Source organism: Centroberyx gerrardi, chromosome 17 (assembly GCF_048128805.1).
Source record: "Centroberyx gerrardi isolate f3 chromosome 17, fCenGer3.hap1.cur.20231027, whole genome shotgun sequence".
NCBI lineage: Eukaryota > Metazoa > Chordata > Actinopteri > Beryciformes > Berycidae > Centroberyx > Centroberyx gerrardi.
Genome location: NC_136013.1, coordinates 9,788,226 through 9,804,712, shown reverse-complemented (window position 1 = coordinate 9,804,712; position 16,487 = coordinate 9,788,226). Strand labels below are relative to the sequence as shown.

Here is a 16,487-nt window from a genome sequence, read left to right as displayed (position 1 = left end):
ACACTTACAAAAATACGCAACTTAAGGACTATAAACTGTTCGTCCTGAAATAGTGACCGAAAATCAAAGCCTCTCTGTCCTCCATTAGCCGCAAAGACAAGCTGACCAAATAATATCCAGGATACTTTGTTTATCTCAGGATGAAAAGCTAAAAATATGTACAATTCAGACGATGTACTACATCAGGCACAATTGTGATGATAGACAGATAGAATTAATTGCCATGTTGTTATTGAAACCTCAATCTTGTTATTGCTGCTGAGATGCATTAAGTATTTAAAAAAAAAATCTGGGCATTCTTTCAAAAGACTTGTCGATGGAGGAGTGGATAGATAGATAGATAGACAGACAGACAGACAGATAGATAGATAGATAGACAGACAGACAGACAGACAGACAGACAGATAGATAGATAGATAGATAGAAAGACAGACAGACAGACAGACAGACAGACAGACAGATAGATAGATAGATAGATAGATAGACAGACAGACAGACAGACAGACAGACAGACAGACAGATAGACAGACAGACAGACAGACAGACAGACAGACAGATAGATAGATAGATAGATAGATAAAGACAGACAGACAGACAGACAGATAGATAGATAGATAGATAGATAGATAGATAGATAGATAGAGAAAGACAGACAGACAGATAGATAAATAGATAGATAGATATTTTTGATCCTGGAGGGAAATGAAATGCATAGAATAATGCTACACATAATGTACCAAGTGAAGACTTTGCACTTGTAAAAAACAACACTTTTCAGCCATAGCACTCTACACAACCTTTCCATTTCCCACCATTTCCCCTGTTTACCTTATCATGGCGGGGTGGAAGGTGCCCAGACGGTCAGCAGAGGTAAAGGGCAAGTCTACACCGACAGGCTGAGGGAGATGTAAATTTGGAGATGAGTCTGCTACTGTACATCCTCAATGCCAGCTTTGTGAAGCAATGTAGGTGCCCCTAGAAATCTTTTTTTTTTTTTTTTTAGATTTCTTTGGGTATATTCACATGTTGGAATATTTATAGAGGGGGTCTTATAAACACTTATAAATATAAACATGTCCTGAACATGTGAAAAATATAAATGTTGCTAAAAAAAAAAAAAAAAAGCGAAAATATTAAAAGTCCAACTAAATTTAAAAAGTTTCTTTAATTTTATCCCCAGCCAAAACAGCATGTCACTCTTCTCTATTTATTTATTTACTGCTGTTTTTGCTTGAACTTGATGATTCTGTAGTTGAGAAGAAGACTGAAATAAGTGATAATCATGTGTCTGGATATTCAAGACATGGAGGCACCCTGATGTGACATGCCTGCTTTGGGCAGATCTGTCTGCTAATTACAGCCTAGCTCAGAAGGAGGGAGGTACTTGTGCGGTGGGGGCTTTTTTTTTTTTTTAATGATGCGAGGGGCAGATATGGTATAAATACCCACATCATTGTACTCGAAGGCAGCATATCCTCAGTTGTGCTCCTACCCTAAGGATATACAGCAGCACCAGCAGCTTACTGGTGCTGAAGAGATTTTTTTTCCTCTTCTTTGGATGCCGGTATGTGTGTGTTTTCTCTTCCTCTCTAAACATCTCCATCTCTGGGGGAGTGTAGGCAACATTTAGGCTCTTCTCAGGCCTTCAGTGGCTCCTGTGCCAGAGGGGAAAGCAAGCGGGCTGGGGAAGGGAAGCGGGTTTTGGCTCCGGCTCTGAGCTGAGCAGCGTGGGTGCTGCTTGGATCCTCCACTGAAGTGCCAGTGGAGGATCCAGAATGCTGAGATCTAGCATTGAAATCTAAACCTGTTACTCTTAACTTAGCTGCTTTTTTTGTGCTTTACTTGCATTTGCTGTTCATAGAGTTTTCTGTAAAGATGTAAAACTTGTAGATTTAGTTGAGAAAGTTTTTAAGTTTAGAAAGAAAACGCAGAACTAGAGAGAAAGAAACTGCTTGAACAACCTTGCTGACACTCCATGCAAAGAGGCTGGTTGTCCTAAATGTCTCCCTGTTCCTTTTGCAGATTTGACCTTTGAAAATGGACATACGTGTAGCAAGCATCCTCCTCTTCATGGTGGCCTTAACAGCTGCCCACGGAGAGAGATACGTGGTGAAGAAGATGGTGAAGGCCGCTCCTCAGTACCAGCCCTACTCTGTGAAGAGCCATGGTAAGAAACTGCAGCCTCCTGCTGTCTCTACAAACTGTCTTTGTTCCCTGCAATCTGTTTTTTCATGTCAACTCTGCCCTCACAGAAGTTGCCACTACAGGCAAACCTTCTTCACATACATCCGCACTCAATAATTCCTCTCTTTGCAAACAACATTTCACCCACTCTCTCTACGATCCTGCCTCTTACCTTTGGATCTCCAGCTAGGGCATGAGCATCTCTGTCCTGGCCAATAGGAAGAGAGTAGACACCCAGACAGAGGCGGGCCACAGGCGGCCGCACTCTACTCGCTCGACTTTGAAACTTGAATTCCAATTTGCTCTAGAACCATCTTGTGCTCTGATTGGCTGTGAGGGTGCGGATGCTTGTCCAATTGCATAGTCCGTTTAGATTATGAATTTGCATAACAGCGCTTATTTATAGGGTGTGCAGCTTTGCAGTCCTTTCTTTCTCTGGAAGGATAGGATGAAGTTAAATAACTGCATCTAACTTCGATCCTTTCTTACAGTTATTGTAGTTTTACTGAGGCTTTTACTTATTCTTTTACATTTAACCTTTCTCAAATGACTTGCATTTGGGGCTTTTTCATGACAGTTAACATGACAGACACTTTAAGAAACTTTTTTTTTTTTCAGATTTTTCACATTTCTCTGTGCATCGCTGTAACTGCTTTTATTGGCTGTCTGGTACAAAGTGTTCACTGTATCATCAGCACTGTTGAGTTGCAATGAGGAGTAGCTCATGTTTTTCATATCAATGTTAGGGTGAATTTAGGTTAATATCTCCCTCTAGTGATATCTAACATTTTGATGGCCATACTGTTGTCATGAAATTTGAGCTGCACTTTTTAGATTCATTCTTTTTAGTAGATTTAGCATATATCTCACTTTAGTCATTTAAGCTGAAAAAGTTCACAATCTACAAACTTTCTAGGATTCTTTACTTTACTGAAGACAATAGAGAGATTGATATTAGTACATGTTGTAGTGTGTTGGCTTACATGCAACACAAAATTTGCATTATTACTTTTGTGCATATCTAAATAGTGCTATTTTTATTTGAGAAAGTAGCTATAAACTATGTGCCTCGTGCTGGATTATTTTTAGTTTGTTACTGACAATTACAGTCCAGTCACCCAGCAGTGTGGTTTGTTTGGGTGTGCCTGCCTCACACAGAAGTAGAAACATCTGTTCAGCTTTATCCAAACTAGGCTACGGTCGGCCAAGCAGTGATGCCTTTTGCACTTGACAGCATGTGACCACATTAAGGCAGCAAATTAAAAAAGACTCCCTCTCATTTAGACATACGGTTTCACAAACAAGTCCCCTGGAGTTTTCACTCAAACTCTTTGAACTCCACTATATAAAAAACAGCAATTAAATATGATACCAAACTTGGCAGGAAAGACAAATTTCAAAAATTATTTGCAAGTTTTTAAGAGCTCAGGGTTTGAGGAAGGAGTTGATGACATGACTCAGTGAGTGAGTGACTGGCAACCCAGAGCACAAGACTTGCCCCACCTCCTCTTCAGCATCAAATATCATTGAATGAATAGATTATCTTGCAACAGATACTATTATTGTGTTTTAGTACATAGTACAGGACATAACAGGGGACATAATAAGACAAATGCTTTTACTTATTCTTTTGAAATGTTCTTTTTCAACAACATGCTGCCACACACTCATTCATACTCACACAGACTCAGACCTGAGATCTGCCCAGTACAACCATGTTCTGCTACTGTTTGGCACTTTAATGGAATATAAGTAGAAGCACTTCAGAATAACTTAAATTTATGCTCTATGATAGCATTGTCTTTACCATGTTAATGGTAGTAACATGTTGTTGCAGTGTATGGACCACTGCTTTAATTACAATGTTATAAAATGTAGCAAACTGGTTATTGTACAACAGGGTTGGAAATACAACCTTAATTACATACTTGGTCAAGTGTATGCAATTGCAAAGGCGTTACTTTACTATTATAGGCCTATTATACCATTATAATGCAATGTTACATTCATAGTAATAATAATACACAACTTGGAGCTTTTAAGAAAATCCACTGTGGTTACAGTTTCAGTTGTTATTATATAGGATGTTATTTTGTTCTTTGTTGTTGTTTTTTGTTTTTTTGAGGTATTGATGAGGATCTCTGTTTTATTCTTCACAGTTGTGTCAGTGGCAGGTGAGCCTGGTGCCCCAGGTGAGCCCGGCCCTGAGGGACCCGCTGGCCCTCCTGGCGAACCAGGTGAGGATGCCACTGGTGAGCCTGGACCCCAAGGACCTCCTGGACCCCAGGGACCTGCTGGCCACTCTATCGCAGGCAAGCCTGGATCCGCAGGTGGACCTGGCAAGCCTGGCATCCCTGGTGCCCACGGTGCTCAGGGAGACACTGGAGCCCCCGGTGCTCAGGGACCCAGAGGAATGCCCGGACCTTCTGGAAGCCCCGGACCCGCTGGCCTCTCCGCTACTGGCAAGCCCGGACCTTCAGGTCTGCCCGGAGGAAGTGGACCCAGGGGAGAGCCCGGTCTGAAGGGACATCCAGGTGTACCTGGTCTGCCAGGAGCTAAGGGTGATAGAGGGGTGGGAGCAACCGGACCTCAGGGTGATTCAGGACCTGTTGGACCTACGGGTGCAACTGGAGCCCCTGGTCAGTCCGGAGTTGGAAAGCCAGGAAAGGCAGGTATGCCCGGTGAGCCAGGAAAGTCAGGTAGCCCAGGTAGGGATGGTAGCTCTGGTCCCATGGGACCACAGGGACCCAAAGGCCACACTGGTGCCCCTGGTGTAGGTATGCCAGGTAAACCAGGTGAGAACGGAGCCCCAGGTATGCCCGGCCCAGGTGGTCCTAAAGGCCACCAGGGACCTGCTGGAGCCACTGGTGCCCCTGGAGTCCCCGGATATGGCAAGCCAGGTGCAAATGGACAGAAGGGAGACAGGGGAGTTACAGGTGCCACAGGTGCCCCAGGTGGAAAGGGTGAGCAAGGTGCAACTGGAGCCACTGGTGCTACTGGTTCAACTGGAGCCACTGGTGCAACTGGCCCTCAGGGTCCAGTAGGTTTCCCAGGTGAGGGCGGCCCTTCTGGCCCTAAAGGTGATGCAGGTGCAACCGGAGCTCAGGGACCTAAGGGATACAAGGGAGATCAGGGAGCACAGGGTTTCCCAGGCAAGCAGGGTTATCCAGGCACAGCTGGCCCCACTGGCCCCAGAGGAGCCACTGGAGCTACAGGTAGCAAAGGTGACCTCGGTGCCCCAGGTACCCCAGGTGCCCCAGGTATTCCTGGCCCCGCTGGGCCCAAAGGTCTTCCCGGCCGTGCAGGTGAAAATGGTGCCTCTGGTTCTGATGGCGCTCCAGGTGCCAGAGGACCTGCTGGGCCTTCTGGTCCCGCTGGTGCTAATGGCCTGAAGGGACACCCAGGTGCCCCTGGTGCTCCCGGACCTGCTGGCTTGGCTGCTAAGGGTGTCCCTGGACCTCAGGGTCCCCCTGGTCAGACCGGTGACTCCGGCGCCGATGGAGCCGAGGGCCCAGCCGGTCCCCCCGGCCCCCCCGGTCCTCCTGGTGAGGTTATGTTTGAGAAGAGCATGGGAGTTGCTGAGGTTATGGTCAAGTCCCCCATGTCTGCTTTCACCGCCTCTCTGGCCACTCCCTACCCTGCTGCTGGCACCCCCATTAAGTTTGACCAGATCGTGTACAATGCCGAGAATCACTATGACCCTGATAGTGGCCTGTTCACTTGCCAGGTGCCCGGAGTTTACTACTTCTCCTACAGCATCCATGTTAATGGAGCTCATGCCCTGGTGGCTCTGTACAAGAATGGCCAGCCTGTTATGTTCACTTATGATGAGTACAACAAGGGCTTCCTGGACCAGATGTCAGGTAGCGCTGTCCTGTTGCTCGATGAGCAGGACACCGTCTACGTCCAGATCCCCGATGATGAGGCCAATGGCGTCTTTGCTGCCGAGAATGTCCACTGCTCTTTCTCTGGGTTCCTCATTGCTTCAACGTGATACGGTGGGAGTTCCCAAAGGCCAAACAACTAAATTTGCAATCTATTTCTCAAACTAAAGTAAACTCCCTGTTAATTTTTCCTCAGCCAAACACAGACAGGTAGTTCACTCTCTTCTTTGAGGAATAGTAGCATCTCGACTTGAAAAATACAAGAAATGGGTGCTTAGAAGAAGGAAATCTAATTTATGAAAACAGGTTATCAGGGATGGGGGAAGCAATCCACAAAGTTACCAGTGAGCTTTTGTAATGGAGACAGCATGTGAAATTGAGGTGTTATAACTGTTGTGTCCTTAATTTTTCTTTTCCACTCTGTTCCTTTTATACTGACTTCAACTGGTGATTCTTTTTTTTTGTGTTTGTCTGTTTTTGTTTTTTTTTGTACCTTGTTTTTTGGTGACCAATAATCTTATTAAAAGTACACAAATACTTTCTGTGCAACATGTTGTACCTGTTGTCCTTGTATGTGACTTGAACATTGTGAAATAGTAATGGTCAAATTGACCATTATGATGATATAAGACACCAACAATACTGTCATACCAATACAAACTGTTTACCAGCAACATTGTTATATCCCTAAATATGCATTATGTCATGTAACGCATAATGACCAAAATAAAAGATGTCTTAACAAATGTTTTTGTCTCAGTAACAATTTTTCAATGTGATCCCAAAGAACTTAAAGCTGACTGAATTTCTTATAGACAAATTACCTGAAAGCACACATGAAATAAATGTTAAACCACTACACTGTGACTGAAATGTGAAAGTGATAGGTCATTTTATTGGATCAGGTGCAATTATACTATTACACACTGGAGATTGTATTGGAAATTTCCTAATTTTGTTAAAGCAGAGAAGCCAGTTCACTTTAATGTGATACTTTATTAATTTCCTAGGGAAATTCTACAGAGCAGCTGGTAGGGATTCAGTGTTCTGCTCAAGGACACTTCGGCAGGGTGAATGCTTTCCAGCACAAGAGCTTGAACCTGAGTCCTTCAGATGATAGATGATCTCCCTACTCTCTATGCCACCCTGCTGCCTATTTTGTATGCAATATGACACAAGCTGGGATTCAAACTCATGTAGTAGCATTTGCTGCACAGCACTAGATTAATGATCCATTAATATACCTGGAAATTACCTATACTTTCCATTTTCAAGTGCTGCAAAATACACTAAAATACTGCCAAAACCCACACAAATCTTTATCTCATGCAAGTACAGATGATAGCATGTTTAACAACGATAGTGCTCAAAGTAGGGAACCAGCCATAGCCACATGTATCAAGTATGCTATTCACTCTTATGTGTATTATGTTGTTGTATTAGCTTACTTTCTTGTAATAGCTTATTCTCACGACTCCCTATATCGGAGATGGGATGGATAAGGATTGTAAAAAGTGAATCCTTCCCCACATGACAGCCATTGGTTGTCTGCTGGTGGCAGCCACAGTTTGCAGAAGCTGTTTGCCCCTGCAAGACTGAAGGTGTGTGCTGAAAATAGTTCTGGTGGGATGAAGGACAGGGACGGTGCTTTGGCAGGGCAGAGGCTGTTTGATCCTCCCTGGGAGAGAGGGATGGTGGTTAGGTGAGGGGCCCAGGGAGACAGAACAGAGAGTAAATTGGGCAGAGGAAACCGCCGGGGATTGCCAGCCATAAGCCACAAGCAGCTGAGGGGACTACCATTCAGAGACGGGCTGTGGTCGGGGCGAGAGGTGGACCGGAGGCGGGACAGACAGGAAGACAGACGGGGCAGTGGCCACGGTCCACTCCACAACCCTGTCACCACACTCCCAAATTATCAGCTGGACCTAGAGGAATATTACACTTTGATTTATTTTCGTTTTTCAAAATGCGTAGGCTGTCTGGTATTTCATCATTTGCCACTGACCACTATGTATCTGTGTATTCGTCTGTATCTATGTATTTATCTATCCATCTGTCTATTTTTTGAAAGAAAGAAAGAAAGAAAGAAAGAAAGAAAGAAAGAAAGAAAGAATGAATGAATGAATGAATGAATGAATGAATGAATGCTAATGAACTGGAATGAAGACAATGTTGGACCACACCAAGGAAGAAGGAGGTTGTTAAAGAGTGGTGTGTGGCATGCTGGGATACTATGGGATGCTGGGACACTATGTGAGCAGCGCGTGGGCCGGGGCGCCGGGGCAGAGGTGGGCAGCCGATACCTCAAGATCCTGTCCAAGAAGGACATGCAGTCCGGGGAAGCAGGGACAGAAATATTATGCGTAAAAAACACACCCTTCTTGCGGTGGCTACGCTGCAGTATACAGGGTTAATCTGGGAGCAAAGGAAATAGACGGTTTAAAATGAGCTTGGGTACAGCTGTGGGCGGCTAAAAACACCCTGCAGAAGTGTGCTGCCATCTCTTCTACTCTTAAAAAGATTCTGGTGTTTTCATGAGGTTTTGGATTTCCTAGAAAGATTCCCAACATGTCAATGGTGAGCGAAACTATCAATTAGATCCGTGACTGCAGTTGTTTGCTATAGATACTGAAATGACGGCAGCTCTAGACATAGTAAAAATGTTTGTTTTGAACACTGTCATTTACAGTGCAAAACCAGGAGCTCTGTGATTGAAGCAAACACAGCTAACCCCCAAATCTTATCACGTAATTATGCTGTGGTTGTTTTCCAAGCAGCTCAGCCATTTCCCGAGAAGAGGAATTCGAAGTGCAGCGAGGAAATCTCACTTTGTCATGCTGCAAATTATGCAGTGTGAGGGAGGGAAATATGCTTGCCATAATCACATATTTTGTAGAAAGTGTTGACAGGGGTCTCAAAGGGGTATTTCACTGAAAATTCACCTCACTATTTTGTCCTTACCTTAGGTGTAATTGATCCCACCATGAAGATTAGCACTACAGACTTAATTTGATATTTGGTTGGAATTTACTTGAATTTCTATGAAACCCTATTCACTCCTTTTAAGTATATAAAACAATTAAATAAGCTGGAGAAATAATATTCCAAACAGTATCCTTTACAAAAGCTTTGAGTCATTTTAATTTTCTTCTAGATCATTTCATTGAGTTAACCCAAAGATTTAGTGCCTTCCCTGTGAGTTTGGTAGACAATTTCACATTAACTCAATAACTCTAAAACGATTTAGTTTCTGCATGTTTGAGAGAAACATTACCTTTGGGGTTTTTTTGGAGGGTGAAATGCCCCTTTAAAAAAGCTCAGATACCAAGTATAACTCAGAAATAGGCAAGTCAAATATAGAGATCAATTTTTTTAAAGATTAAACTTCTCTGCTTCACATCAAGATCTGAATGGGTGAGATTGATGGAAACAGCAGCTCTTCACCTCCAGCTCTTTCAGCCACTCACCACATGAGGGTGCTGTAAGGCAAACAATCCCCATGAACATTATCCTCAACACACTGCTCTCCACCACAAAAACCAAGATTAAAATCTCACACCTACTCAAATTGCAGAAAGCCATCATGGGAGCTTCTGATGTCTGCTACGTCTGTGAATAAATGAGCTCAGAGTGCCAATTCACACTTTATTCCTTTATTCTTTCACAGTGCTCGAGGAAAATAGACTGAACACCTCAATACCATTTTGTAGGCAGTTACATTCGATCTTGAATAAGGTGAAGCCTCATTGTTATGTACAAAAAAGGATAGTGTTTAAAGATTGCACCCCTAACCGTTTCCTGTGTGCTTTTCAGTCTAATCAACGCATAATTTTCAGTGGAGTTGTAGTCATCACAGCTTGATGCAAAATCTGCTTAAAACATCTCCCAATTTTATTCAATCTTACAAATGGTGAAAAACAAGGAAACTTCATTTACAATGGGTAATCTGTTAAAAACTTCAGTCATTTAGGTACATCTCAGTCATAAAACCAGTAATATCAAAGTCTATACAACGTGCATTACTACAGAGTCTTGAAATGGTGGAATCTAATGGAAAGTGATGAGCACCTATTGTTTTGACAATTAACTAAAACTAGTTCATTCAGGAATGGTAGTGTGTCCACAGGAGCATTGAGCTTGAGTTGTAAACAACTGTGCACTGCAAAGACAACATTTAAGACTTGGTTTAGGACTTTCCCTTTAAATATCACAATGTGTCAATCTTGCAGACACAGCTTTAGCTGCTACATCCAATTGCCCAGCACCAAATACTTCAATTAAATATGTCAAATTCACCAGCCTGTCAACACAGTCATGGTTTCATGTAGAAAACATTCACACTCGCATTCACACTTACACGCTCACCCACGTCACAAATGCAAACACCAATGAGCAGTGAGGAAGCGGTACGCTCTCCAGTACACCTTCTGTCCATCACTGCCAAGGACATTGCAGTCATTATGGATGAAATGGTTGTAGAATAGTAAACAAACACCAACAAAAAAATTTAACAAAAAAATCCCTGGTTTTAGACAAGTCCTCGCATTCCTTCAGACAGGTTCTCTCCACTCCTTCGTTCCGGTGTCTCGTTCAGCAGGATTACTCAGCGGCGGCCGGGGCCTCCGGACTGGCTGCCGTCTCCGGTTCAGCAGCTGAAGCTTCGGCCGGTTTCTCCTCCGCCGCCTCTCCCTCTGCCTTCACCTCCTCGGCCTTCGGCTCCTCTGCCGCGGCCTCCTTGGCTCCCTCCTCTGCGGCCTCGGCTGGCTTGGCCTCCTCGGTGGCGGTGGCGGCGGCGGCCTCCTCCGACTCGGCCTTCTCTTCTTCGGTCGGGGCGGCGGCTCCCTCCTCTGCTGCCTCTTCGGATTCCTTCTTGGTCTTCTTAAAGGAGAAGCCGCTGAGCTTGAAGGAGGGTTTCTTGAAGGAGAACCGCTTTTTCTTCTGTTTGCCGTCCTCGCTGGTGGAGGGGGTGCCTTCCTCTGGCTTGGCAGCAGCCTCTCCGTTTGTGGCGGCGGGCTCCTTCTCTCCGTTGGTCTCGGCAGCCTCTACTTTCTCTGCTGGCTCCTTCGGCGCCTCCTCGGCAGGAGTGCTGCCGTTGGCCTGCACATCTGCTTTGTTGGCCTCCTCTGCAGCTGGAGAGGCATCCCCATTGGTCTTGGCATGGCCATTCTCCTGGGAGGAAACACAGAAGAAATGTTACTCCTATGCATGCACATCACCATGCTGATTAAATAAAGGGACTACACTGTGCTGATTGCCCATAATCTCACCACTATGAGGCCAAATAAGGATCTTCCTATGAACATGTGCATGCAAGACTGCCCCCTGCAAAATCTGGCGTGCTGTGATATTTATTCATGATCGTAGAGTACTAGTAACCAATCGGAAAATAGTCCTAAAACTGCAGCAACATCTGTTACTAGGAGAGTGACGACAGATCAGTGGCTTTCAGCAGTAGGCTAGTCGGTTAGACGTCAATACCGCCGGGATCCACCAGGCGGCGTCGCGTGTCGGCTCGGTGGGAAGAACATAGGAATTTTGGGAATTTTTAATGACCCGTTTCGTCAAACAATACATTTTATTTCCCATTTACAGCGTTTTTCACTTTCTGGTCCTGCTGCTCTTTAAAACGTGTTGACGGTCTGAGTTATGAGCGCATGGAGCATGGCCCTTTCCTCGAACCTGGCAACAAAGGCGTGGTATCATTTTTAAAATGGCCATGCCACAGTGAGAGCGGCTACAAACCCTGCCATGCACCCTTTAATCACTGGATAACATACAGCCACAATGTTTATGGAGCCCGAGACTCAGAGCAACTGTGTGATGGTTACAGTGAATTAGAAATGCCATTTGATCCATTCTCTAAGAAACTAAATATTCCATAAAGGATTAGCGCCTGACCTGCTTAATGCTCAAATAGCAAATATCAACATGTAGCAATTTAATGAAAGCCTTTCAGTAAATGATCCCCACTTGAAATAATGTTTCGTTGCCAAACGTTTAAAATTGCAGATACAAAGTCGCCAGTGAAAATGGATACATGTGGCCACTTTCCCTGAATACCGGTGAGCGTGGGGATGCGCTAAATTGAACATGGAGCACGCCATTGACGCAACACATTGCTAAATTGAGACCAAATTCCACTTGATCAATAAAATCAAACAATCCAAATATAGTCCTTTACCTGTCCATTTGTCTTGGCTGCAACAGCTGCACCTTCTGCTGGCTTATCTGCAGCAACTTCTTCCTTTCCAGCGGTTTTGGAGATTTGTGCTCCCATGCTTTTGGTCCAACAAAGGAACCCAACCGATCAAATGAATGAACAAAGACCGCAAGCCTCCTTCCAAAATTCAAGTCAAACGCTGAGACCTCCTTCTCAAACCGAAGCCGGGGAATCAACTCGAGACCAAAATTACCACACGGGACGGATAAGAACTTGCAAAATGTCGCAGGATGCAACTAAAGAAACGCGAATTCTTTCAATTTTTTCTCGAGCAGAATTTGTAAATGGAGAAATTGGCTCCGCCGCAAATGAGATGCGGAGTACAACGCCCAAGTCCACTGATGAATGGGCACTCGGGCTATGACGACACAGCCACCCCGTCTCCACCAATCACAAGTCCGACTAAAATACAGAGGGTGGGGGGTTGTGGAGAGGGGTGCCATGGACAATAGGAGAGAAACAACAACATGGCCAACAACTTGCTTTTATATCCACCCAAAAGTGCAGAAACTTGATTTATTCCGGCTACAAAACAACTCAGATTTCATTGAGTCAGTAGGGTTAGTTGTCGCCTTATTTGAAGGAAGGAATACTTCACAAATATTTGTTCATCCCACACTGGAAAAAACAATACATTTCATATATAGTTTGGAGTATGTTTAGATATATGGTTAAAATCTAAACAAAATGGCCAAAAATGTATTTACACATGTAGATGACACTCATTCAAAATATATTTTGGACACTGGGAATACATTCTTCCTATGAACTGCTGACAACATGCTATATCTGCAGGTATAACCACAATATATTTTGGCCACTCAAAATGATTTCAAATGAATGTCATCTATATATACAATTAGCCTAGATATTCCCCAGTTTTTGTATATTTTGATACATATTTCTAAACATAATCTGAAATGGAATGTATTTTTTTCCATATGGGGGAAATATCCATCTTCCCATATCCATATCTACTCTGGAATAGCCTGTTAGACTGGCAAACTCTGTCCCTTGTTTTAAGAAATGACTAAAGACCCACTTATTCTATCAAGCATTTTCTTAATTTGCTGTTGTTTGTCACGCTGTATCTACTCACTGTTTAGCCTATATGTTTATGTCTTTAACTTTTTTGGTTGTCACTGTGTACTCCGTCTTAATAAATCCTGTTGTGTGTCCATAATTTTTTCTTAATGTGAAGCACTTCTGTCTTGAAAGATGCGTACAAATAAAGTTTACCCTACTTACAAAGCTTAACTTCCAGATTCAGTGAACAAGAAGAAAAACATCACAACTTTTAATGTATGCAAGTACCAAAACAATAGCGTGATCAGGACAGCTGACACAGCATCGCCCTGGCAGTCTCATTGTTATATCATCACGCACCCTCCTCACATATGTGCCACCCAGAAAACAAACGTCTCTGTCAGTATAAGCCCTTCTGCCCGCAACTTCCCTGATCCCGTCTTGCATAACAGCGTCTTGTCTGCTTGTTGCAGCTGGAGCATCCCAGTGACCTACATATAATGAGAGTTTATGGCCTGCTGCTGCTGCTGCTGCCTGCACCGCTCTCAGTCCACCACCAGCCTCAAGTCTCCTCTCTCACCCATCACTGCATGACCCCGCATCTCCATGGTTACCGGTCCAAAATGGCTTGATAGAGGCCTTTAATGCTGATGACTCCTGGTTATAGAGAAGGTTACAGGGTGAGACTTGAGTTTGAAACTGAAGCAGCACACAAACAGACAACAGTTGTGGATTAGGGTGACTTCTTTCACCCACCCTCCTTTTTCGGCGGGCTAACTAGGCCATGCTCATTGTTGTGATGTTCTGATGACATGCAAAGCTTTAATTATTGCAACGATCTGCCATGGGTCCATAAACTAGGGGATAAAGCCTTCGGGGCACTAAGTGTTTTCATAAGGCACCAGGCAAGCAGCAAACCTTTGGGTCCCAAACATTCAGCTGTCCAACAGGCACCTCACCTGAAGATATCATCTCAAAATATAAGTGGTGTGTGTGTGTGTGTGTGTGTGTGAGCGAGAGAGATTGCACAACTATTGCAAGCTGCTGCCTCCCCTAGGCAAAGGAGCACAAGTCAGCAGAAAAAGGACATGTTTTGGATGAGTTATACTGGGAAGTTTACTGAAGAAATTGACTCTGACATCGTTGCAGCAGTGATCTGACAGTTCGTACACATAGTACAGTGTTACATCAGTGAACACTCACTGCTACATACTGGGCTGGTGCAGAAGTCTGGATTGATATGCATACATTTTCTTAGAACAGAAGCGTTGATCTGAAAACAGTTTCCCACTTAAGGCTCAGAGACAGTTTCTCCCCACATGCCATCAGACTCTTGAACTCACAATCAGCCACAGTCACATGATCACGGTTTTAGGAGATTTTTACTCTCTGGCACCAATAAATGTTTTACTATGAACTTGCTATACAATAATTATGTCCTTATGCCCTTTTATTTTCCTCTTAACTTCTGTTTTTCCTTTTTTAATTATATTCTGTACTTTCTTTATTATATCTTTGTGAATTATATTTTCCAAGCATAAAAGCATTTCATTGCACTGTTTACCCTGTGTATGCTGTGCATATGACAAATAAACACACTTGAACTTGAGTCATAGTAATGGTTTTCTTATTTTAGTGGCGTTGCATAATATTTTGTGATAAAAATCCCCCTCCTATTCTATTCTATTCTATTCTATTCTATTACAGTCTAGTCTAGTTCTGTCCAATGAGCCTACCGCCTGCAAATATCTTTAAACATAGTTGCAGGTACACTTACTTGAAGTGTGACACTAGAACAAGCTCAAAAGTTGTAACACCAACATCATCTAAGATTCATCTCAATAAGGTTTTCCTCATATTTTGCAAATATAAATAAAGGTTAGCTCAGGTCTAGTGCCACAGAGTTAGACCATTCTCCACTCTTTGTTTCACCAGCCAATGCCTGATCATATGCCACAAAGCCTACAAATAGGCCTGACAGAAAATATCTGTTATCCATATGGTTCCCTGCTCCTTACAGTAGCCTAGTCAATGAACCAGGTGAAACCTTTTGGTTTTCTTGTCACCTAACCACTACACAAACAGCAGCAAAAATTGGGAGTCATAGGGGTCCAAATCATGTTTCATAATTACTGGGAAAATTCCTGGGCCGGCCAAAACACTGTAAATCAGTTTAAAGCAATAATAATATTTGAAGCAGGATGAGGGTTGTTTGGCCCAAGTGGGACACATGCCACGTCTGTCCCCATCACTCGGTTGATGATATTTTTGTGGTCCGGTCATTAATAGAGAACCAAACCACAGCATTCCAGTTTCACTTGGTTGTCAGACTATGCTTAATCCTTAAAAACCTATCAAGAAACTTTCTGGTAAGCCTAAGTGGTTTTCATCATACCTTAATAATGACAGACTCAGAAATGCTTATCATAGTGTGATCATGAGGATGGAGCTTCATAATTGGGACTTCACTATGCAAATATATACTCAAAGGTCTAATCCATAAACCAAAGATTAGGCCCAAACGAAAAACACAGTCTGATGTTTCTGTCTCTCTGCCTGGGACTGGGTGCAACTGCCTTTTTTTTTTTATTGTAAATATCATTAATAGAATAAACATCAGAATACACAATGAGATCTAATTACTTGAACAAGAACAGAACATATGCCAACCTGATTCTGAACCTTGTTTCTGTTTTTCAGTCAAAGACCCAAAGACGAGGAGGTGTCCGACTAGACATTGTAATCTCTGATTGGTGGAACGGGATGCCAATCAAAGCTTTGGTCCGCATCAGCCCTACGCCATCACATCTGCGTCAAGCCAGCCAGAGAGAGGTAGACTAAAACCGAAAGTTAAGCGATTCTGCCTTCAAATAAAAGCGTAAAAATGGTCACTGGAAAAAATCGAATATAGGGTGTACAGAGCAGAATCTTATTAACATAAGCTACTAAGTGGAATTAGTACATAAATATGTATGGGGGAACATCAATAGCGTGTTAGTTTACTACAGATGATTCATCTTTCTTTATTTCCACTTTGGTGGTACTTCGTATGACTCAAAAAGTTGAAAAATAAGGCTTTTATTCTGAAGGCTGTGGCCGGAAGTCACGTTTGTTATTCTGTTTAGCTTGACACTGGTCGCCATCGTCATCATCTGTACGCACGGCGACAGGGG

General features: G+C 43.4%; 2 protein-coding genes across 2 annotated transcripts; one reads left to right on the top strand and one right to left on the bottom strand.

Moving 5' to 3' along the window:
- Positions 1–1,510: 1,510 nt before the first annotated feature.
- On the top strand, positions 1,511–6,816 carry col10a1a (collagen, type X, alpha 1a). The gene is made up of 3 exons (XM_071902208.2): positions 1,511–1,564; positions 2,023–2,167; positions 4,344–6,816. Exons 2-3 carry the CDS (start codon positions 2,038–2,040, stop codon positions 6,176–6,178), a joined length of 1,965 nt encoding a protein of 654 aa, XP_071758309.1. The 5' UTR covers positions 1,511–1,564; positions 2,023–2,037; the 3' UTR covers positions 6,179–6,816.
- A 3,120-nt stretch (positions 6,817–9,936) lies between these two features.
- Positions 9,937–12,580, bottom strand: marcksb (myristoylated alanine-rich protein kinase C substrate b). The gene is made up of 2 exons (XM_078289582.1): positions 12,250–12,580; positions 9,937–11,237 (listed from the first exon to the last, which is right to left on the bottom strand). The coding sequence occupies exons 1-2, from the start codon at positions 12,343–12,345 to the stop codon at positions 10,668–10,670; spliced, it is 666 nt and encodes a 221-aa protein (XP_078145708.1). The 5' UTR covers positions 12,346–12,580; the 3' UTR covers positions 9,937–10,667.
- Positions 12,581–16,487: the final 3,907 nt, after the last annotated feature.